This window comes from Acanthopagrus latus, chromosome 8, assembly GCF_904848185.1.
Source record: "Acanthopagrus latus isolate v.2019 chromosome 8, fAcaLat1.1, whole genome shotgun sequence".
Taxonomy (NCBI): Eukaryota; Metazoa; Chordata; class Actinopteri; order Spariformes; family Sparidae; genus Acanthopagrus; species Acanthopagrus latus.
In genome coordinates, this window is record NC_051046.1 from 18,734,901 (window position 1) to 18,760,753 (window position 25,853).

The window sequence follows — 25,853 nt, forward strand, 5'->3', positions numbered from 1 at the left end:
TTGTCAGTAATGAGATATCATTGCCAACCTTATGGATATGTTTACTATTCAGCTTTACCTCCAGACAGAATGGTTAATATTATGGCAAACCTTGCTGACTACTCAACACAACAGACACACAATATAGCGCTGCTGTGTCACCTGATCTCAGCAGTTATTTTGGTCGGTTCAACAGTATTGGCATGGACAGAATTGGCCAAACTACACAAATAGGATCCAACTTGTAATAAACCAGAATTATCCTTTAAGTGCCTTAATTAAAGGGCACAGAATGACAATTGTATTGGATGCTATTGCAATAATGTCATCTTTCCAGCAATTTAGCTGATACACTCTCTGTTTTTCCTTCCGTTCAAGCTTCAGCTTCTCTCGGCTTTTCTTCACTGTGTTTTCTTGTTGGGACTGTCCAACACAGACAAACAATCCCAAGGAAAGGCCACGGTTTTCTTTCCCCCAGTTTTTTTCCCCTCTCCTCTTATTCTCTGTCTCTCTTTCTCTTTGGTATTTCCCACTTCCTCAGTTCTATCCAGCTGGGACGGCTGGAGATTTTACACCCAATTGGTCGAGTCGAAGGCCTTTGTCGTAGCCCTTCTCTCGCTCTACAAGTGGCAGAAGGGACCTGGGTTGTGAATGGAGCTTTGTGTACTGTTTTTCTAAGAGGGGGCCCTCTCTCTCCCGCTCTCATCTGTCACAGGTCCCTCTCCGTCCACGCTCCACAATGCCTGATTGTTTCTGCCAAGTCGCCAGGTTCCAGGCCAGATCTGAACAACATTTTCCTGCCAAATTCCGACCCCGGTTTTCGTTTTTCTTTCACTCACAAAGGGATTCTAAGTTACTGTCCACGTTTAAGAAGGGAACTTAGCTAGATGTCCACCAGCAACAGTTTGTTTGTCAAATGTGTCTGTGAGATAAAGGCTGTAAGAATTCCCATAGGCAACCAAGGAGGGAGGGGAAGTTAAACCAAAATGCTCAAAGAGAAAAGTAAGTAACTTAGCTGAGTGTACCTTTATTGTGATCGATTTGGAATACAGCACGTAATAGTCTTTTACAACTGAGATGTAAACCCTACTTGTGGCATGATCCCAATCTGACTTCACGCTCTTTTTAAAAAATACTAAACAGCTTGAAAAATAAAAACTATTCACTCAGTCTTTTAAGCAGCCATCTCACCAGTATCACTTACTGAGAAATATCTAGACAGGAAAACTGCTTTCAGAGGAAAGAGTTGTTGTTTTCGCAGAGGTCTGACGATTTGAAAAGGCTTTTAGAGAGCCTCAATACGATGTGTGTGAAAAATGAATTTGTTTCTCAGCTATCAGTGTAACATTATCATTATATTACTATTTCCTGAGAGTCACTCCATGTTGCCAGACTCATTCTTTTTTCAGTCTCAATGGGAGAAGGTTGCTCCTTCAACTATAATCACTCAGTTTCTTCCTACGTCTCAGTGGGGAAGGATCTGATATTTCCAGACATAAGAGCTGTGGTCAGATGAAAGACCAACATCTCTGAAATGTTTATCACTTTTTCAGAAATTAAGACAAATACATGCTTGTTTGCTTTTCTTTTTTTAGTGCAGTGTTGTTCTCTTTAACAGATTCAAAGGGAACCTTGTTTAACCATAAAAGGCTGTTTAAACTTCCAGTCTGAATAAGAAAAACTTACAGTGATAATATTTGTCTGCAGAAGAAGTGATGTCCGTTTTTTTGTAATGGCTGACATCCCAAAGTACTGCACAGTACCTCTGCTTTTCCTCATGTCATGACAGTAGCAGATGCATGCTGATGGAAAGACATAAATGGACTGGCTGAGAGTCCTTCCTCTATCACAGCACACTATGGTTATACCTGATGTTTTATAGTAAATGGAGCTTTTAATTATTTTACACTTAAAGAACTCATTCTTCTTTTTGTAATCTTTGCTTATTAAATGGTGAAAAAATTGACATACCACTAATTTTACATTTACTTACATTGCAGTTTAACTTTTCGTTGGGTTTAAGTTTCACTTGTATCTTGTGACAACACTGTGCTTATGCTCTTTGTAGGTTTAGGCACAAAAACAACTTGGGTAGGCTTAGAGGAAGATCATGTTTTTGCTTAAAATACCTAGAAATGCTGAAAAATCTCCTCTTCCTAGAAACACCTAGTTTTGATGCCACACAAATGGATATAAATGTCTAGAACTCTCCTGGGTATTGACACCACAAAAACAGAATTTATTTATTATTAATTTTGTCCATGTCTCCTTAAAAAAAACAAAAAACATATTGTATCCTGGGAACTGGACTGTTTGTTGCAGCAAACATGGCTGGAGATGTTCTGACTTCCTGTCAATATATCTATTTGTTTGCTGCCACAAAAGCGTTGTCAGGAAATGTTATATTGCCATGGTCCCATGTCAAAATTATCCAGTGGTTTCACATTTACTAATGCTGAAACACAGTCTTCGAACTGCAACACCGGCTTGCCAACCTTGTCACCTGTAACTCCACCACCATCGCCTCCCTCTGCAGAAATAACCTCTTTGAAAGTGAGCTGATGAACAAAGTGAGTTCATAAACATGCAAATGTAATCAGATATGTACAAAAGTGAATGTATCAGTGATGTTTCAAAATGTTAACTGCCAATACTATACCCTGGCAACTGGGCCATTGTAATCAGCTGTAAAGTTTTTAAGCTGTGGGAAAAAAAAAAAAATCTACACTTTTATCAAAGAGGTTATTTTTGTTGTTTAAAGAAAAAACAACTCCCCTTTCATCCCACCAAGTCACGTGACAAAAACTACAGTAGCTCCTAAACTCAGTCCTCAGCACTGAATTGGACTTCCCATTGCCGGGTTAGTGAAACAATGGAGTCATCTAATGTTATACTTGCTTGATGACGACTGCATGAGCAGTACGGTTTTCCTGCCACAACCAATCACAAAAGGCTCTGTGGCATGCTTATCAACAAACCCCAGTACTGTTGCATGATGAAGCCATATCAGTGGCAGTGAGTTATGGGGCTGGGCATTCCTGGCCATATGAGACACCAGTTCTGAGAAACTAAGTCTTATGCTCCCCCATAAACACAGCACCAGCAATATTGTCAGCTAAATATAGGCTCTCCTCTGCCTTCTCCCTCCCTGGCTCCCTACCTCACTCTCACATCGCTCCAGTGTGGATTGCAGAAGTTGATCATGGATTAGTGATTTGGTGTTTGTTGGTTGTCCGGGGGTCTTAGAATCTCATGTGCTCAAACAACGAAGGTCTGGAGAAACTGAAACCTTGGACGAAAGCCTGTTGCTATTCCTATCAGTCAAATTAGGCAATGTGTGAAGCAGGGCACCGGCAGCAAGTTGTAAAAATAAATAAATGAACTACCAATAAATCTTTGAGCATTGCATTCCCAAGTTTTCGCCTGTCCCGTCAGAAAATGACCTTGACGAGAAGGTTGCTAAACAATGCTAAAATGTTTTGTAGGGTTGGGAGAGGTTGCAGAGTTGCATCATGTTTGTCTGTGGGTTCATCCTTGCGAGCTAACTCTTTATGTAATCATTTTATCCAGTTCTCCCAAAAAGAAGCATTCAGTCATAAGCTGCTCACCTCCCAGCCGATGGCAAGTCAGGGAAATTTCATATTCCACAAAATATTTTCTGGAGCTTCACGGCAAAACAGTGTGGCAACATTCCCCTAAACAGCTGATGTAGATGGGGATGTAGAAAATAGACTGAAACTGAAAGGCCTCGTCGGTAACCTGGAGAGTCCAAATTGATTGAAAAGACATGATTAACAATCTTGACACACAGTCGAGCTTGTCTACCCACTTCAGGTGTGATGTGTGCCAACACTTTAACAGCCGCTGTGAGGATTTTGGCTTTTGAAGAGTTGTGAATAACATCTTATCAAATTAATTTGGGATCTAGGGGCCAGTGAAGGCTTGGATTGTTGTTGAGACGAGACGTATGGAGCCATTTTATGTGTTGTCATTTGCTTTGCTCTGCAGAGAATGACTTGTTGTTGAACACTATTTTGCTGTGGGGCTCCATGTTTTGTGAACTATGAAACCCGACTTCACCTAACTGAATAGCATTTTTTGGGTAGACTTATCCTTCAAGTGTAGCAGGTTCAAGCGTTTATCTTAACTGAGGGTAGTGTTTGGAATAATCTTTAATACCTGTATTATCAAGCTTGGGAGCAGTATAGCCAGAACCATTTGAACCACAGTAATCCATAGAGCCTTTAAAAAAATAAACTTAAAAATAAAACAATAAAATTGAGCGAGAATGCAAGAAAAGTAAATTAGAGAAGTGTTACTTTTCTACATTTAGGTATGATATGGGTGCATTTAATGGTCCTCCAACCTGTGCAGGTTAGAGCCGAGTGAGTCTACGCAGTGCTCCTCTGACTTTACGTACTGAACACTGCAACTTCATTCTGAATCACGTAGCAAAGCCGACATGCACAGAACATCATGACCCTCAGAATCACATTGCGACACATAGAAATGAGCTCTTTCACGTGGAACATAACAACAGACAAGTAATAAATAAACGTAACAGACCTCACACTTTTGACACACGCTGTTTGGATCTCTGCTTGTTATATTCATGTTTTTGTTTTTACAGACATTCTCAGTATCTTTTTCTATTTTGTTCATTCCATTCTATTCATCTATTCAATCTTTTTTCTCTCCGTTTATCCCACATTGACATTTGACTTCAGTCTGTTATCACACTCTTTATCAAATCGCGCTGTAAATTTAGCATTTTACACCTTTTACTGCTTCACCGCATTTGTACTCTGCAGCCTCACTCTCTTCATTCAGACATTTGACTGAGGGTCAGATTTACGTTTAAGGGCACCCAGGAGGCTGCATATTTCAGAGATGGACAGGCTGCTGTGATTTACTGAATGCTAACACTGTAGTAGCAATCTGTTTTACCTTGAAAGAGTTGTGTGAGTGTGTGCATCCGTGGGTAACCGTTGTGTGGAGTGTTTTTTTTTTTTTTTTTCATCAGGGCAAAAGCGATTTATAACAGTCTGCAACCTTTCTGCTGAAATCTGCATTGTTATGGTGAGGTAATTTTGTGTGAGCGTTTGCTTCTGTGGAATTGTTTCAGTGTGGGTGTGTTTATGTATGTGTGTTATTACTTACAAGGTCCCAATTAGCCACATAATGATGGAAAGATGTAGAAAAACCCTTTAAAGTGGGCATGTTTTTAGATTTAAATTAAGAATTTAGGGCAGAGATTAGGATAGAAGAGAGAAGGGTTAAGGGAATAAATGTGGTCAATGAAAGCTTTCACAAAGGGAAGTCATTACAGTAAATGATGTATTAGCCTAATGACTCAGCCAGCCTCAGGCCTACATTAGAAAACAGGGAGATTTTTCCACTGAAACTCTGCGCCTGCTTTTTTAACAGGTCTGAGGTGATGAGAGGCCTTGATGCTGCTTAATAGATTAATAGATTATCCCCATGGCAGAACGTGCTTGATGTGTGTGTATGCGTGTGTGTGTGTGTCTGAGGAACATTCAGCATGAATGTGTCATTATAAGTTGCTCAGCATGAACATGGCCGATAAATGCCAAAAATATGATATGTACTTTAAATTGCTTGCGTGTGAGCGAGCTGTAATTACATCTTCAGCATCCATGTGTCTGCATTTTAAATAACGCTGTGGTTCTGAATGAACTATCTAAACACACGTCCTTAAATTGCCAGTGTTTTTGTGGCTTCGATTTGCAGTCTGGGTGGATGACATTTTCTGATTATTTAACATGCTGAAAGTAGATCACCCAGTATTTTCTTTTGATTGTGTTATGCTGATATCTGATGTACAATATTCCAAGTTATTACAATTGTTCAATCCATGCACGTTGTGCACATATGAACCCACACACGAAGAGCTGTATACACATGATGCTTGATTGTACAAAACAAACAAATAAGCAAACAAAAGTGCAATCCTACTTCTACTACGACTGTTACTACTACTACTACTAATAGTAGTGCTAATGACAATAATCATAATAATTACAACAATGATAATAAATTAAAAATACACCAAAGAACATGTTCAAATTTTTGTACTTTAATACTTAGCACTTAAATAAAAACAAATACAATGTACGTTCATATTGTCCTTTTTTGTTTTCATTCTTCATATTTGTATTGTTTTTTTTATTTGATATTCATTTGCTTTTAATACTTGTATTTATTCCTATTGATATCTTGTGTTTTAATTGTGTTGTAAGTTATAAAATTATGATTATTTTTTTTTCTTTCCAGTCTTACAGTAGTACCAATGCTTTAGGAAGGTTTTGGTTACAGTCACAGATCACCAGTGATAAATATCTCTCACTCTCTACTGTTATGAGATCAGTTAGACAAGTTAAGACCTCCAGTTGGTCATGCTCACTTGAGCTTTCCTCCATCAAGAGTGTGTTGTCGTCTCGTCTCGTCTCGTCTCGTCTCGTCTCGTCTCGTCTCGTCTCGTCTCGTCTCGTCTCGTCGCCTCTGCTCTGCTCTCGTCTCGTCTCGTCTCCTCTCGTCTCCTCTCGTCTCCTCTCCTCTCCTCTCTGTCCTCCCCTCCCAATATTTCCAATGAAGTTAACCCTTTCAGTGCACTGATGTCATTTTAGAGAAAAATGTTTAACATGAAATTGAAATATATCCTCCAAGCAAACACAAACTCAAAAACAAACTTTTCTTCTTCACAGAATGATGTCTTCCATGCGAGCAACGCCTCCCTTCAACTCAGCGTCTGAGGAGGAGGAAGCGATCGGTCAGGACAGTGTGGCCTGGGCCAACGACAAGCGAGAGGGCCTGAAGGAGACACCATCTCCCTCTTCACACGACCAACATCACCCGGAACCCCACCCGGACGAGCTGCAGCCTATCAGAGAGAAGCTGACGGATGCTGAGTGGGAGAGCATGGTGCCTGCTGCGATGGTGAGAAATGAATTACACAGAGCTGAGAAATTGACCATATCTTATCTTGAGACATGTTGCTATAACTCAGATCTATAAAACAAATGTGTACACAGTGTACGCACTAAGGGCACACAACTCATAAAACACTCATGAAATACACGCAGGGGCAAAAAGGGTGTGCAAATTCTCATGCATAATGATGATTGTGAACAAATGAATGCACATGCATGTGAAGGCATGTATGTACACACACACACGCGCGCGCGCACACACACACACACACACACACACACACACACACACACACACACACACACACACACACACACACACACACACACACACACACACACACACACACACACCAATGGTCCTCTGTGGTGTGTGTGCTGCAGGCACTGCTATAGGCAGCCCAGTGAGGGTTCTCCTCTGGAGAGTCATGGCCCATGGTTCTTCTTATCTCCACAGCCTGTTTTCATGTGTGTGTGTGTGTTGAGGTTTCTTGGCTTCAGGTTCTGTTGGTCCCTAATGGAAGAGGCACATTTGACTTGAGCCTCTGAGGAAAGTGCAAAGTTCTGAGAGGAAAGTTTCCTCAGGTATCAATGTTGTGGCAGAATACATTTAACATCTCCAAGGCACAAGTCCTATTTGATTTCTAAAAGAAGTTTGATTGTTGAATATTGCTAAAACATGATTTCATTTTGCTTCGCTTTTCTTCTTCTTTCATGTAGAGGTTATAACCCTGTTATGTTTAACCATTATTAGTGAATAAGAGGAACTTTAAAGGCAATCAAATATTAATAAAATTATTTGAAAACTTGCCTTCTCTTAGCGTCAGTGTCAAGGTTGAAAATGTTCCTGAAGCAAAACCAATTATTTTGTTTTCACTGTCTTTTCTTTTCTTTTCTTTTTTCCTTTTCCTTGTTTTCCTACACACTGTACTCTCTCTCTTTCTTACACTCCATTGGTGACCACAGGGGATCTGCAGGAATCTATGAAAAAGTGATTGTTTTTATTTGTTCTAAATGTGAAAAAACTATTACAAAAAGAGAAGTAAAAAAGGTAGTTTTTGGTGCAGAGATTACATAAGGATTAAGTGTTAAGACCACAATAAAACACACATATGGAGCATGAACAAGCAAGAGGACAGAAAAGATGGTTTAAAACAAATTTTGGGGGAAAATATGTGGAATTCATGGCCAATAGGTGGTGGCCAACTGAAAAAAAAAGTTCACCAAAGCTTTAGTTATACTAGTATTTCATTTTTAGTTTTAGGCATTTTTCTTTGTATCCAGTATGACATAAGTGAACAGATCAGTGTTTAGTGCCTTTGTCAAGCACAACTGACAACATCACAGAGGTCATCATGGACATTCGTTCGCTGTGACAACTGAACGTGTGACCTTTCGGTTTATAACATGAGCTGACCATAAGGCCTTCCAGTCTTCATCACACTGCTTGTGTAACTCCTTTGCAGCGTTCTGTGCAGACCTGACAAAATACACCTTCACAATCCACAAGTGACACACTATCTGCTAATCCTCATTACAGAGGCATCTTCTGCTTAAAGACAAAGTGCACAACAGGGCCTCCTGGAGCCATTTCAAGGGCGTCTTAAGATCCCGCTGTTAGCTAAAGCCCCTTGTCTTTGAAACATAAGCCTCCTAAAGTTCTTGGAGATCCCCCCACTCTGTAAGGGGAGGAGAAAGCGTCCAGAAATAGCCCCAGTGTTAGAACACCTGTGCTAAAGTGTCTGTTGTGTGGGACAATGTGGTCATCCTGAAGGGCTTATGAGAGCAAACAGCAATGGGAGAGAAACACTCTGGTCATGCAGCGCAAAATAGAAAGGCTCATTAGACGTCTATCATGTGTTATCAACAACGTTTGAAGTCTCCAGCTTTGTGTTTCCTCCATTCATACACTAAATGAATCCAAATTGCAAGGAAGGAAAGGTTTTTAAAGTCTAAACTACAACACAGATCAGTAATAATTATACTCTGTATACCTTTTCAGTTTTGTCACCACTACCATTCATTAGAACTACCACAGACAGCTGAAATGTAGATGAAGAAGCATAGCTGTGCCAACATGTAGGTTTGTTGGAATTCAGGCTACTTTGGAGAACTTCTTCCTCTGATTGTGATTCCATACATCTTCCAAAACAATAGGTCAATTAATAAAATATCAGTACCTATCAAAAGTGTCTACGTAAAGTTTTGGCGCCGATACAACAATAACGGCAGATGTTGAGAACTTTTGTTCCATTTAAATGAATGTGTTAAAACCTTATGTCTCTTTACATCTCAATTATCTGTTGTGACAATGCTGTGCTTTAGGTCTGGTGAGGTTTAAGCACAAAAACCACTTGGTTAGGGTTAAGAAAAAGATAATGATTTGACTTAAACTGTCTGGTTTTGCTGCCACCAAGACAGCTGCACAATGTCGGTTTCATGTCACAACAGTTTCTGACTTTGCAACGCCACCACCGTTGCCTCCTCCTCCCCCTGACGAGCTCATGTACAGAACATGTAAACCAAATGTGATATGATATACAGTGTGTAATGTAGATGCGTTGATAAGATTTGATGTGTATGAAAAGTACAAATTTAACACATCTGTGGTTTGCAAAAAGATGCCAACATTTTATTCTGGTGCATTTTTACTAATATCTGTGTTTGCTGAGATTTACAGTTTTTCTTTCTTATGATCATGTCACATCTTGCCTTTGTTATGGGCTTTTTATGCTTTTATCAGAGAGTTGACATTAGAGAGATTACACAAAATGAAGGGAGAATTAGTAGAATAATACATACACAAATGGACTCAGACAATTTAAAGGAATATAATGGGGTGACACCACATGGCTCCCAATGACAGACTCCAAAATAACAGTGTAATACATGTACAGTATGCATGAATGTGAGCTGTGGGATAATTTGTCTATTACAAATTGAATTTTAAATAAAGAATGAAAAGGGCACAAGTCAGCATGCATTCACCAATCACACACAAAAGGCTGGCAATCACGTTTTGACCTTCCTTCTCTTATTTGCTGCCTCCTCACAGGACAATGAAAGCAGTAAGGGCTGCTCGGTCTACTCCTACCGGACTAACTCTACCTCTCCACCCAAGCCAGAGGAGTTTTCCAGGGATCGCGGAGAGCCAATGATCGGCCTCGCCTTCGGGACGCCGGAGCGCCGCAAAGGAAGCCTGGCCGACGTGGTGGACACACTGAAACAGAAGAAACTTGTGGAGCTGACCAAGACAGAACAAGACGGTAGGCAGACATCTGCACAGTAATGTGTGTGCATGGTTCTCTGTGTGCTTTATCTGTACTGTATCCAAGGAAAGATCTTGTATCTCCATAATGTGAACATAATATGATCTAAGGAAAACAGACTTGTTTTGCTTTAATGAAAATGCATTTTTGTCTTTCTCTAAGAAGCTTGGAGAGAATACATTTTATTAGCTTATATGGGTTTGAAAAATCATATAAACTCATGTAATCTTTTAACTCATTTGGAAGCAGGGAAACTATCAAAAAAGGACTTTTAAGGTTCAATCATTTGCAGCTAAATGCCTTATTCAAGGGTTTCATGATGCTAAAAAAGGAGTTTTGGAGCTCATTCATGTTACCCATTTGGATTTCCCTTACCGGAGCAGGATAAACCTTTAATTCAAAGGCCCCTTTTTGCATATTTTTCTTTCCATTTTAGGCAGAGTAATTCACTGTGCAATAGTTGAATAATAGAGCAACCAGTAGTCATGTATGTTTCAGAACTGTTTATTCTTCACTGCCATTTTTTTTAAATAGTTAGCTAAATTGACTGATGCATCAGTTTGTAAATACCTGTAAATACTTATAGATGAATCATTCATAAAGTCACGTTGGAACAACAACAAAAGGAGGATAAACCACATGTGTGCTGGTAAAGTCATCTCATGCTGTTGTGTGTTGACCCATATCTGGATTATTCATTCTTTAACGTATTGGTAGGATACATTTTCACACAATGTATGATTTGTAATATTTACAAAATATACATCTGGTGCTCCTTGCTTGTAACAAGCATAAGTGAAAATGGTCTCAAAACACTCTCACTCAAATGCTGAAATGTTATCAATTTTAATTTCTGTCAGGACATAATATTTTGTGAAATTATAATCATATAAAAGCAAAAAAAAACCCAAAACATCTTTTTTTATCCCTTTCAGGCTCTAAATGATGCTTTAGTGCCGTTATATTTATTGAGATGGCTATCCTAGATGGCAGCCCGAGGGGGTTTTGTTATTAAAAGTGACTGAGGAGCTTTTTAAACAGTTTCAGAGCTGAGTTTATTCCTTCATATTTAATAGACAGGATGCTGTTGTCCCTCATTTACGCCTCACTCTCAAATAAAGCGAGAGCAGCCTTACCTGTATTTTGTTTTCCCTTTCTGAACACATCCTCTTCTAAGGATCTTTGAACATCTAAAATTACACCTGACAGATCCCTTGCTTGTTAGATCACAATATCAATCAGTGAAAACACTGGTATCCCTTTCTCCTCTGCTCCTCTGCTCCTCTGATCTACACCACTAATACAGGAAAGCGCCAGAGTCTCCCAGCATGCCTCGGCTTGCCCCATCCCACCCCACAGCAAGCCAGATCTAAAACCATCTAACACCCCTCTTTACCGTTATGTGCACATAGTAATCATGATGATATCAGAGGAGTGCTTGATCTCTCTCATTTAAAGGTTTTTACTTTGTTATTGATACAGTAAAGTGGGCCTGAGTGGGGCAGCCAGAGGCGTAATACAGTACACAGTGTCTTTAGTTGAAAGATAGGTAGCTTCGCCTCTTATCTACAGTACAAAAAGGAAAAACCTGTGAGTGTGTGTGTGTGTGTGAGATTGTGTTGAAAAGTGTTGTGACATCTTGCTGTCAAATCAAAGGTAACATGAGTGGAAGGAAATGCTGGGGGACAAGTGTGTGTATTTTTTCCACTTTTTTCCATCACACGTGCAGGTTTCTCCTTTCCCAACCTCAACAGGCTCAACCCCGCTTGGCTTCTGATTCTGCTTCTTTTACATCGCATGGCCCTGTTCAACGAGAAATAAAATCTGACAAAGAATCTAATTAAAGAAAATATATATGTATATATGTATATGTATGTATGTGTATATATATGATTTTGATATATGATATGATATATATATATATATATATATATATATATATATATATATATATATATAACACCTGACAGATCCCTTGCTATATGTATATCTATGTATTGATGGGTATATATATGATTTTGATCATATATATATATATATGATTTTGATCATGTATATGTGTCTGAAAAGACAAGATGAGCAGTGGATTTTAGACACAAACACATCAACAGCCCCATAGCTCATCTGTGAATACAGCCTGAAGTGTTTCACCCAGTGATGCCCAAAATGACTCAGATTTCCTCCACATTTTCCCCCTCAGGGACAAAGAAGAGAAAAACCTCCACTGCTTGCTATTGAATTCTGCTCTTCCTTTGTTAAGTAGTGGAGCTGATGTCCCCAGTGACAAGTGGCATTGATCAGGCTGCAAACACTTAGCTAAGAGAAAAACAAACGAGATAAAGATGTGCAATATAACCAGGCCCACTGAATCATACAGCATTAGCATGAATAATAACTCTGGGCCTTGTAAACATTCATGTGAATTGCTGTGTGGTCCTTCAAGATGCATTGTAAAAGTGTCTTTCATGCACTGCTGTGAAAATGCAGTTCATTTAGAGCATAATGTAACCCTATGTATGGAGATCAACAAGTACCCCAGCTTTTTTTTTGCCTAATGAGTTTAGGTAAAATGCGAGACGCTGATCAATAGATCTGAAATCTCAATTCATTGGCAAACAGTTACGTTCAAAATCATTCAGCCATAAACATCCACACCCTTTTTTCTTTTTATTTGTTAATTTGTTGGAATTATGTGTTTTCATTTCATTACAACTGCCACTGTATGATGATGGGGTTGCTGTTTTGCTCTCCCTCTCTGTTTTCATCCTTCAACTTCAAGAACCTTTGAAACCACTTTTGGCACATTTTTGGAATCCCTCTTCTACAGGCAACCTTGCTCACATCCTGATTTAGAGCTTTGTTGTGTATCACTGGCAAAGGCAAATCATTTGCTTGCAGATTTTTTGTTTGTTGTAGGAATGTAACGCAGGCAGGAGTGCAAGGCCACAATGGTAAATAGGCTTATAAACTGACTCCTGCTGTGGATCATTTTGTATTTCAAACGTTGCACGGCAGAAAGCTCCACAGGTTTATTCTGCATGGGTGCCAAGTCTTTTTCCTTCTCTTCAGCGGCATGTGTTAACTTGGACTGACACTGAAAAAACATTTTGTTCGGAGTCCTTTTATAGTGGGACCAGATTTGATCATCAGCACTCAAAAGGCGAGCACATTAAAGCTTGAACAATGCCATCCCTCGCCTCGTCCTTTGCCTCCTGCTGAAAAGGGTCCAGTCAGCTGAGCTTTCCCAGGTTAGATTGGCTATATGATCAAATGGAACAGACCCTATTAGCCACTGAGCACTCACTTAGCCTAACATGGCTGACCCCTCTGTGCACCGTGGCCCTGAGCTAAAGTGTGGATGATGTCGTTGTTAGCCTTCGTGCTGCGCTCACCCCCTGTCGGCACGCTGTTAGCTGTCTGCTGCTCAGAGAAGCCCTAAGTGCCTGTGACAGTTCTAATGAATAGACATGGCCTCGCTTTGCAATGTGGGAGTTTTTCCTTTTTATTTTCTTTTTTTTTAAAACCCAACTGCCGCCTCAGCTTTTATAAGATATCAAGAACTCTTCAGGATTGTGTCAGCTGTATTGCCACACAGCTGGTTGCTGCAAACACGGCCTTTCTGCCTGGACTTTCACCATGACCAAGTGGGTGAAGGTCCAATGTTTTGCATTTATGTTTGGTTGTGCCTGCATTGTGTGAAGATTTAGACACAAGGGCTTGCTGCATACAAAAGGCATCCTCCATACGGCGCTAAGCACTTAGCCCTTATTTAACTGGCTGGTTACTGAATAAAATGTTCAAGGCCAGGATGAGGAAACATCAGAAGAGAAAATGTGGGCACCAGACTTCCTGTGGAATGGAAACACTCCTCCATCCTCTGTCATTTTGTAGCTAAAAATAAGAGATAAAGAGGATGGGAAATAAAAGCTTGTAATAAACAGAGAAATCACTCAAACAATAACCCGTCTCTTATTGTGGATAGGGTACTTGTTTGCCATCATTACTCTGAATTCACCTTGTCTCCTTGAGCCCTCAATTCAAAAACTGAAAAAGCAGTCACAAAGTGGACACATTTATCTGAATGTCAACCCAAACCATTATGCCCGATGGACACGAAACCAAGTGAAGTGTGCAATCAAGCTCCCTCAGTTTTGACGACTGAATTATCATTATCTGTATTGTTGTGCCTCCCCGGGCCCCGACCCGCTGTTAACGGGACCTGGCATGGGCACGGTGCCCTCATGCCAACTTAGTCAGCCGTCTAATGTGCCTAGAGCAGCTCTGGCGCCTGGCAAACACTTAACATCACTCTAATCCCTGCTTACTCTCGAGCCCGTATGAATTACCGTACAATTCATGTGTTTCATTTGCAAATGAGATTGGGCTCAATTACCGCTGCACTGTACCGCTGCATAGTGGTTACAAAATGGACACCTGTGTGACTAATTTATGAATTCGACTTCTAAACTGGAGTCAAGTCTGAGGAGGATTCTTTCTTCTAAGTGCTACAGATGATATAAGAGCACATCTGCTGTTGTCTCGGTCTGAGATGAGAGCATGTAGACTGACTGGAGAGAACGAGGCTTCCAACTGAGTACAACTCACAAATTTAATGGGACATTGCTCTCTCATGTTTTTTCATGATTGCTCAACATTCACAGTGTTGACAGGCAGTCAGACACTATTTGATGGTTACCCATCAGTCAAGAGGCATTGGTCTAGCAGATTTGTGCACAATCCGTTGCATCAAAACCGTATATAATATATTATTATATTTGGAATAGATCCCAGAAATATATATTTGTTAAAAGAAAACAGCAGATTGTGTTGCTACCTCCAGGCATACACCAAAACCCTGACTGATGATACAGTTTCAAATTTGTGAACATCACCAGCTGCCCCTCCCATCATATGGAAATGATCAACATCACTGCTTCCAGGCTGGCATTAGTGACAACAGTGCAACAAAATCAGCTTTCTTTTCATCATGTCATCATGAATCGATCCATTTTTGAGGTAGCTTGACCTCATAATTAGATGCCATTTAGAGGCCATTTTCTCCTTTTGTGCTGTTTCAGCTGGAAATATCTTGAGTTTAAATCACTGCATGAATAAAATCCCCTTAAACATATTTTCTCAATCAGCTTCTTATGATGAGGAACGTCTTATGTGAACTTAACTTCTTTTCAGAATATATTTTTGTATTTGTGTATGTGCTCTTTGTCACTTGCTTGAAATAGGAGGGGGGTTGGAAAGTAGTGATGTCACAAAAGGCACCAATCCAAATAATATATCATAATCTGGTGACGGTTAAGAGGCTGTGTTTGCCTGGGTGGTGCAGTGCATCTTGTTTCTTGACAATTTGTATAATTCACCTCATTTCACCTTTCATGTGCATAGAAGACGATATTATACCTTGTGAGACAGTTTTCTGCTGGAAAACCTTTTAAAAATATTTAAGTGATGGAGCATAAGAATGCCTGATTCTTGAAGAATCTGACCACTGAGTTGGCCGAGTGGATTGTACCTATGATTTTCAAGTGAGCGACCAGAGTTTGTGCCCCCTGAGTAATTCAAGTTTTTTTTTTTTCTATTTTTTTTTTTTTTACGGCTTTTAGACTCCATTTTTCATTTGCAATTTGGTTAGGGTTACGAAATGAAACTATAATGTTAGATTCAGGCAATAAAAATACTTGGTTAGGTTTTGGAAAAGCTCATGGTTTGGATTAAATTTATGAATCAGCATTTGCTTTTGGTTTCAAATAGAACATTAGCAGTGATGATCACCAAGCAACACTTTGTGCAACCCAGGACATGGGTGCCAAGGCACCAACCAAGGGAGAAATACCAATTTTTTAGGGAGTCCCGTTTGCGTACATTCCCAATTGTCAATCAAGTCTGATCAAACCACACACAGACAGTCCTAATGAAGCAGATTAAGAGAGTTTTTGAAGTCTTGAAAATAATTGTTTTTTCTTCAGTTTATTGATGCTAATTTAGTCATGAAGTCACATTTTATCCAGAACCCGGAAAAACTGTGTTTGGTTTTGAAATCAAATTTAGAGGGCCTTCATTTTACAAAGACACCTACATTCAAAGCCAAGTTGTCTGAACTGTTTTCAACAAATAACTGTAGACGTAATCCACAAATTACTTTAGGGGCAGCAAGTTTGCTTTTGATTGACTGCCTCTTCACACCAACACTCTTCTCGTCCTGTGACCTCTAGTAGCTTCTTGTGCAGCAGCTGTTTTATAAGCCTTGTCCTTGTTCTGTGTGTTTAAGCCTGTGTTGTCCAGTTATGAGGAGCCTGCACAGTGTCTTGAGTAGAAGCCAGGCCAGAGTTGGGCACCCAATCACCCTTATAATGGCTTCCCCAGCTGGTGGAGGAGGTCAGAGTGAGGCCAAGCCTGCTTTTAACCCTGCTCCTCTGTGACAATAGAGACATTCTGCCAGGCTTCGTTTTGTTCTTGCTCACAGCTCAAAGTCTGTTTCAACATTTCCGCTGTTACCGCCACTCAAACTGTTGAAAGTAAGTCCTCTTCTGGATGTGGGTCTGGTGAGCTGGCAAGTGTGGCCCTCGGTGTATTCAAAATCTACGCCTACTGCAGATGCTCTACCTGACTTAGACAAGATATTATATTTGTTACAGTGGAACAAATGGATATTTCTTCTGATTAGCAAATTTAGCTACATGCCAGGACCTGTCGTTATCACCTATGGTGCATTACTGACCTTCGAACCTAAGCAGGCCCTGTGAGCCCTGTGTACTTGTGTCTGTGTGTTTGTGTGTGAGTGTGTGTGAGGGCTTATGGATTCATATACTCAGGTGGAAGTAGTTGTGATGACAGCTTAACGGGCTAGTTGGATCAGCCCAGAGAGTTAAGCTTACTGGCTAATTAACAAGGTCTTGGCCCCGACATTATGTTTGCCCTCCTTTATGGGATTGGCAGCTTGAGCTGTGATTGTGTGCAGGTAGAAGCGTTGTCTATGTGTCTCTTTGTGTGTGTGCATGTAGATTAGCATTTGAGGTGCTTGTGCATAAAATACTGTCATAACTCTCCATATTGTGGCAGCACTGTGTGTGTAGAAAGTCTGAGCTTTTTTTCCCCCAAACATAAGCTTCATTCTTAAATCTTGAATCTACTGATCTATATCCGAGTGTTTAGTGGTCAGTGCTGCTCTCCTCAGCTCTGCCAGCAGGCCGACTCCCTTTGGACTTTTTGTGGTTGGTTTCAATCTCTTCCCCTGTAATTGATAGGGATCTCTTTACTAATGATCAGCCACAGTCAGTGGGTCTTGACTACAAATACAGTCAGTGGGATATGCCTGGTAGCCCTCTGCTGCTCAGTTTGGCTGCAGGCCAGGCAACATATGGTACGAGCGCATGCGATGTGGTTTGCTGGAACAGATTTGAATGTTATCCAAAAGAATCAGATTAAATTGTGATTTTATCAAGTACTCCTTTTTTCACTTGGATTTCAGTTGAATGCCAAATTGTTCACCTGATAATTCAGCATCTGGCAACGGCCGACATGATATAACTGTAACATAAAAAAAAAGATACTGCCTGTGTCAGAGCCAATACATACATCATGTTTGAGGCCAGTGGAGCGTATTTGACACGGCGCTTCAAAGATGTGGACGTTTATCCCCTGGAATCCAAACTGTGATGAATGCTGTTGAACTATCACACATGGCTTTGATATACAGTGTGTTCTTTAATTAACTTGTCATTTTTGACAACATTTATTAGATAATTTTACTTATTTTTGATGTTATTTTCTTGAAAACTTGATGTCATCATTTTTTGTTTTTTGAAAAAAATCTGTAACTTGATCTGTATATTTGTATATATATTTATTGAAAAATAATGATTTAATGATGTAAAAATTATATAACAGTTAAAAATTGTATAATTACATATGAAGGCATCTGGTGCATAATGAGATCCTCTTTGTTCTGGAAGTATGCTCTGAACTGTTCACTTCACTGGGTTAGGAGGGTCACTTTAAAAATGTAATCTGATGCAGTTACTAATTACCTAATCAAAGTATCAGAATCTTAAAGTAATGCAACTTGATTACTTTGGGATTCCCTCAATATCAAACATATGCAAATTAAGACAAGAGCGTATTATGAGGACTTTTGTTTAATCTTAATGCTCAAGTGTGTATTCTTACTTTTTTTTTCTTTTTTACCAAATGTATCTGAAATCTAATCTAAAAGTAAAACATTTATTTTGCAAATCTATTTCATGGACATGCTACTCCTAAACATAAAGTAGGTGGTGCCTGATGATGTGAATTTGATGATATCTCCAATCACAGCTCACATAAGGAGCAGTTGTGTCACTGATGCATTTTCCATCTCATCCTGCTCACTTTTCCGATACTGAGGTGTTGTCAGGTTTGGGGTTGGGGCAGATCGGGGTCGGTTTGAGGTTTAGTTGGCCATGTTGGATCCACTTTCCTTTACCTGTCTTTGGTCAGCTGTGGAGCGGTTGTCGACTCAACTCAACCCCCCTGCTGATATTTGGCTCCATGACCCCCCCATCTCTCTTCTGTGACCTAAACCATAGATCCAGGCCACACCAGCTTCCCTGAGGGTCGGTCCAAAACAACGCTTCTATTGTGTCTGAACCACACATCGCGCTGTATGCATGTGTGTTTGTCGGTGTGTGTGTGCGCTAAGTAGGGTAGGGTTTCATATATCATGCCTAAAGTGGAAACAGAAGGCCAGGTCTTGAACTGGTGTTTTAGAAGCGTGCGTTCAACAAAGAAGCAATTTTTGAACCTGCATGTGTGTTCAGGTTCCAGTAGGCTTGTTTTTTCTAAAAACAAAACCCTATTTTCAAAAAAGGAAAAAAAAAAAACCCTGAAAAATGTGAGAGGAGACAACAGATATAACATATGAAAGCTCTGTTGTTATACAGTGAAAAGATGTTTTCCATAAAATGTGAAAGGCCCAAGCTTGTACAGCTTTTAAAGCTCATAAGTCACTCTTGCTTAATTGTTCTCCAGCTCCAGAGCTGAGGTGGAGAAGCTGGAAAACATCTGAAAAATGCTGGGCTTTTGTTCCTTCACAAAGCGAGTGTTAATTGAGAAATGAAATCAGCCAGTTTTAAGATGTACCATCTGTCCAAGTGTTGCCAAACGTGTCTTGAGTTAGTCAGACTTCATTAGGTCTGATGACGTGAAATTTTGACCTTTTGTCTAATTTCTAATGCAGTACCTTTCCTTTGTGGAAAACGTTGTTTCCCAAGCCCCCAGAATGTTGGTTGCTAATATCAGTAACATAATTTGGGGCAGACCTGACCTCTCTGGCTTCACAGCAAGGATCAGCAACCAGGCTTTTCTAGTTTTAAGCTCACACCTTCAGTCGAAACACTATCCTTTGTCTAATTCAGGGCGGCAGGGTTTTCGACCCGACACCCTCTGGAGCACGGCCACCTTATATCACATAAAGTACTTCACACTGCTGGGAGGGAGCACTGTGTGAGTATTTTTAGCGTGGGTGGCCCCAGTGGGAATGAAAGCTCAATCCAGGCAAAGTTGGGGCCTGTCTTTAGTCTCTCAGCTGCAGGTGAAGTTGAATACAGCGGTTTAATTTTGCACTGTGTAAAGGGTCAAAGGTCAGAAAATGGGTGTAGGTTGGTTACCATGTAAGTGGAGGCTCATAACTGCTATTAAGTGATCTTCATGCTGCATTACGTTTTTGTTTGTTTTGTCACATCGGGATAAAACTACCTTCTGACTGTCACATGGTTGGAGTAGCAGATACTCACTGCGCTATTGTTTGAAGTTTAAAAAGACTACTGTATAACTTCCCTCATCGCCTATGACTCCAATCACCAGAATTAATTTGCTTTCTTACTCTATTATGATTGTTAACTGAAAATCTTTGTATGAAAAAACAAACAAAACAATTTAAAGCAACAAAATGTTACTTCGTGGAGATGGATGGTTGAATTTTTCGTCTGATGCTTTGAGTTGGTTTCTGACCCAAGCAGCCAACCCGAAGCATTTGACAATTGGGGGATGACACTCGACAATCAACTAAGAAGTTACGTTTTGTTGCTTTAAACATGTTGTAAAATTGTGAGTATGGTATGATCCAGCAAGCAAGAAAATAGATTTATTGATTAATATTAATTTTAGCAACTATCTCCCCATTTATCCCCTTTTTTTATACCACATTTTTTAATTCAGCATAATGTTTTGTTGCATTGATACAGGTGGCCTTCTCTGAGCCTGTCACTGGGCGAGAGAATGTGTGCGTATGAGTGTACAAGTGTGTGAGTGTATGGGGGGGTGACGTATCAAAAGAGGGTTACTCAGGGCTACTATCCCTCAGATACCCACTCCCCTCCGACCTCGACGGCCGGCTGCTTTCTCAGGCCATGTTCTGCGACAAGAGAGTCTTGGTGTCATCTGACAGATGAAAATAGTGTGTGTGAAATGGACACCGTGCTAACACGCAGCCAGGCTAACCACTCTGCAGTTTAATGGTTTTACAACACTGAGCGAGCAGTGATAGGCCATTGAAAGTGTGTGTGTGCGTGTAGTGTGTGTATGTCGGTGTGTGTGTCATAAACTCTCTGCGCAATTAAATGTCTCAGCACTGTACTGGCATTCTTTAATCAGTGTGTGTGGTGTGTGTTGTATGTTCAAGTGCTTTCGGAGTGTAGCAGTGTTCTCATATCAGTGTGAACGTGTGAGTGCGTGTGTTGTCTGTGTGTATCTTTTTCCTCCTCCTGGCTGGCCTGTCTCCTCATGTTTGGACATATGTTGAGTTTTATTTCACTGAGACATCAATCCTGCTGGCCAGCTGTTAGGACAGCTGCTCTCTCTGTGCCTCTCTCGCTCTATTTCACTTTTTCACTCTATCGGCCGCTCTCGCTCTGTCTCTCTGTATCTTTCCTCCTATCTGTCTGTTTCTGTCGGTCAGCCTCTCGCTTGCTCTCCTCACTTTATCTTAAATGTCTGTTTCTGTAAAATTTTTCTTTCTTTCTTTCTTTCTTTCTTTCTTTCTTTCTTTCTTTCTTTCTTTCTTTCTTTCTCTCTCTCTTTCTTTCTTTCTTTCTTTCTTTCTTTCTTTCTTTCTTTCTTTCTTTCTTTCTTTTTTCTTTTTTCCTTTTTCCTTTTCCTTTCTTTCTTTCTCTGATGATGTGGGGTCTGCAGCTAAAGTCACACCACTGACATAAATTTGGAAGTGCAAAGTGTAGCTGTCAGCTTCCATTTACACATTCAGTTCAGTAGCAGAGTTAAGACTGAAATGTTTTGGGGTTTTTTAGCCGTAGATGTGTTACACAAACATCAGGTACTCACTCGAACACTGGCCTTTGTTGTTTTTAACATTAACTAATTTTTCAGAGTAATGTTTTTCTCTCTTTACTTTGGCATTGGCCTGCAGACTCAGGAGCTCCTGAGCTTTGGCATGGCACATTGTGTGTGTGTGTATGTGTGTGTGTGTGTGTGTGTGTGTGTGAGAGAGAGAGAGAAAGTGAGTGAAAGAGACGCTGTGTTTCCATCCAAATGTCAAGTGAATTATAGAGGAACTTTTGAAAAGCCATCAAATCGAAAATGTGAACTAACTATGCTTCTATAAAGCAAACATACCAGCTTCCTTAATGTAGACCCACTGCATGTCAAAACAAATGGAAACTTTCTCTCAGGTATTGTTCTTGTTCTTTTGTGCATTTTAATTAAGGTCAAATTTCCCACTTTCACCCGAAGCCAAATACAAAATCATATCTGGCTAATAATGACCATACAACCACAATGGAGAAGTGTCTTGTTTTGACATGAAAGAAACAACATGTATGATGTTTCACAGAAGGTGCGATGACTCTGTCTTCACGAGTCGGGACATTTTTCTGCTGCCGCACAATGAGACTGAACAAGCCCTACTGATTCAGAAACATTTTATCACTTAAACTATTAATAACTTACATGTACAATCCTGTCAAATTGTTGGACAGCTGTGGTGGAGTTTGGAAATTGAGGATGACAAAAGGCTTTTTAAATGAACTACCGAGTGACTTTGTCTCCATGTCAACATCAGCTTAGCTAAATGGTTATTGATGTCAGCGATACCAAATTGGTGGGAATATTGTGAATTGACAAAAATAAAGCTAGGTAAAAGTGTCGGCCATAACAATAATATTATCCAGTAGGACCTTGTATTTCTATGTTAAGAACATTTGGAAATGGGAAAATACTACCACTGTGCTCATTGCATTCATTCCATGAAAAAGTTTTGAAAATTATAGAAACAGAAAGAGTAACAGACAGACGGAGCGAACGGAGAGAGGGACTCAGTCTGAGTGGAAGCCTGTGGCACACTGTGTTGTTTTTGGCACTGGATGTTTGGGAGTGTTGATGCTTGCCTCACACACACTCACAGTTACACACTGCCTGTGGCTTGTGAAACACCCAAAACACTGTCTCTTGGCAGGTTGGCGTGGGGACAGGTGATAAAAGTGTGTTTACCCTAAACACTCGCCGGCTGGCTGGCTGTCTCGGTGCTGATTTACTACAACTCTTTCCCGTTATCCACTTCTTATCGCCTTCGCCTTCGCTACTGTGTCGCTCCTTCTCTCTGTCTCCCCTCCCTGTCATGTGTTGTAACCGTTTTACAACCAATTAGAAACGTCCACTGACACTTGTTTCTGTTTGTTTTTTTTCACTGAAGAGATAAAGAAGCTACTTCTACAGTTCAAAATGATATAGTTAAAACACATTTTAACACAGGCTTTCTCAATTTCTCCTCACTTTTCCTTGCACTCATCTCTCCCCTCCATTGTCTTTCACTGATCACTTTTCTAAACTCTCTCTCTTATCCTTCCATGCAACTCTCTGTACTTACAGAGCATGTGAACCGAGCATCTTCATCATCTTGCTCCTCAACTCACCTTCCCTCTTGTTTTCTCTTCATCCACCCTTCCGTCTCTCCTCACCCCATTCATCCACCATCTCCCTCCTCCTCCTTTTAACCACCCATCTTCCGCATTTCCCCTCCACTTGATAAAGGAGACGGTGTTCGGACAGCGAGGAATTTTTATCCACCCTCCAATCTAAACAGCACTTGATCCCTGACTCGGTCTCGGGGACAGATGGAGAGCCATCTAGGGTAAAACCTTCCCCTCTCATCCCTCTCTTCTTCTTCTCTTCGTCTTCTCATCCCCGATCTCACTTCACCGCTCCCATCCCCCACTGTCTCTGTGTCCGATCTGTTTATCAGTGCGTGGGGTATAAATTGCGCATCAGAGTACACACACGGTTGACTTATGCAGATGTCTAGGAGTCACAGGTTGTATTTTCCTTCTTAAGTGCTCCCATAAATCGCCTTTCCTAATTTTGTTTTATGGGACGCCCAGTGGACGAGCGCACATTGGCGTCTTTAGGTCTTGCGATGAGGAAAAAAAAGCAGCTCATCTGACCCCATCCTCCAGCTCTCCCCCTTTAGTGGCTGTAAATATTACCCATTGAACCAAATGTATACAAATTCATATGCAATGGAGCCAACCGTCCAATAAATCTGCTAAGATATGGGTGGATTCATAGACATTGTCTTAACCACCTTATTCTACTGCTATGTGGACCATCCCACTGTTTTTTCCCAAATATGGGAAACCACCATCATATATTTCTGTATTTTTTAAGGTCTTTGTTGTATAGCCATGCACCACCCTTCTTTCCCTCACTCGCGACCATTGTCCCCCCACCCCCCCCACCCCCCTTTGTTTACACTGATCCCATGTGATCTGGACGTCTGCATTAGCTTATTCACAACAATCATAATCCGACTGTAAACATGCAAGGCTTTAATGGACTCAGTGAGGAAGTTGTGTTCGGCTGCTGACTGCGTGTCTTGACCACACAATGGGCCCATACGTACAAACTAAACATTAAGCCATTCACAAAAGGCCATGTGCCACTTATGAATGCCTATAGCGCCTTTTGTCAGGATAAAGGCACCACAAATGAGCTATTGTCTGACTTAACCATTCTAAATCAGGCAAGCCCTCAGGGCCATGTTTTCCACACAGCACCCAAGAATGTCTCCTTTTTGTGTGTATGTGTGTGTGTTTTTTGACGTCCTTGGTGGCTGAGGCTTCGGCATGGGGCCCTGCGTGACCATGACTCCATCTGTGGCGCGTCCACTGGCACGAAATCTAGAGAGTGCAGGGAGCAGTTTCACATGCAGACACACACACTCACATTATTGTACACCTTAATGTGGTGGAAGAGGTGTTGAGATTTCATAATCAAACTCACAGAACATAATTTCTGTCATTTTGGTCCCTCAGTCAAAAAAGAAGTGGATTGATGACGTGGTGAAGTAGTGTGAAATCACAGGGGTCTTTATTATCATGCTGCCATTGTTGGTTAAATCTATTGGATGTGACGAGGGCAGAAATGTTCACAGACGAGGTTATTGTCTCAACATTTTTATTCACGTCATGTTAAGTCATGTTTGTTGACCCCTTTCCTCACCCTCTGGCGTGTCAGCTGGTGTTTGTTACATGTGCATCTAAATCGTGAATAAGGTGTACATGTACTGCGGGAGAAATTCAACAACAATTTCATGATATTCAAAATAACCATGATATATCCTGTGATGATGTTCGGTGTTGTGAATCTTTGGTTTATGAGTTCATCTGAACTGTAATTGTTCTTTTTGAATACTATTTTACAGCTAAGGTTACAGGGTCTCCTCAACTCCCCACACTTGTATTTTGAGGGTTAATTATATGCCCAAAAAGGAGACAAAATACACAAACAACGGAGTTGAAAAATATATATCAGTAGATATCAAGACATTGTGACAGACCTAGTTGGGAAACATTTCAGACAATGCAGTGCTTTGCAGTAGTGGTGTACCACTACTTTTTCCTTGCACTGACACTTCTCACTCTTTCCTGCCCCGTCCATATAACGCCAGAGACACACGGGAGGTGAAATGACATGGAAAGCGCTGCTTACATTCTTTTGGCGCTCTTGTTAACCATTAGTGCCACAGTGCTCTGTGGCCTTCTTAAAATCTGCAGCGTTCCTTTTGGCATTTGCATTATTCTGTCCTCATGCCCTGAGCAGATCAGGCAATAAATCACACTGATAAACTATTAGAAATAGTGTCACCACTTTCTGTGGTAATTTTTATTCCTCGGGGATGAACAGCAGACACAAACACAGACACACAGACTGCAGGCATTAAAAAAAAACACTCCACACAGGTCATCATGCAAGTCTATGGTCCTTTTAACTTCATCATTGAGAAGAAGCAACTGCTCAGGATCAGTTGAAAGACTATATGTTATGAATTCATGAGGTTATTATAAAGATCAGCTCCGTGTAGACGTGATAGAAAACACAAGCAGAATTTACCAACAGAGGTAAATGTCTGAATTTGAGTATAAATTGGAAAAAAGTACATGCATCAAACCTGTACTTGTGTAAATGTACATAGCTGCAGTTCACCACTGTTACCTGGCAGCATGTTTACTTGACTTTGTCAATCTCTGTCTTCTTTTGGATGAATCACACATAAATGTGTGTGCAGATGTCTGTCTCTGTTTGCCAGTCTGCTCTGCCTGGTTAAGAATTGAAAAGTTCCCATTGTTTAAATAAAGTTCGCAGCAGGACTCCAATC

General features: G+C 40.5%; 1 protein-coding gene across 8 annotated transcripts in view; it reads left to right on the forward strand.

Annotated features, from left to right (window-relative positions):
- LOC119024565 (transcription factor SOX-6-like) overlaps positions 1 to 25,853 on the forward strand; it is a 113,081-nt gene that overhangs the window by 34,924 nt on the left and 52,304 nt on the right. For 7 of the 8 annotated variants that reach the window (XM_037107477.1, XM_037107481.1, XM_037107476.1 and 4 more), the window contains 2 exons: positions 6,705 to 6,936; positions 9,985 to 10,195. In XM_037107477.1, the coding sequence (XP_036963372.1) occupies positions 6,706 to 6,936; positions 9,985 to 10,195 (442 nt within the window). In that variant the 5' untranslated portion in view covers position 6,705. Of the gene's footprint in view, positions 1 to 4,997; positions 5,059 to 6,704; positions 6,937 to 9,984; positions 10,196 to 25,853 lie in introns of those variants that run through there. The other variant, XM_037107483.1, reaches the window with a different exon arrangement.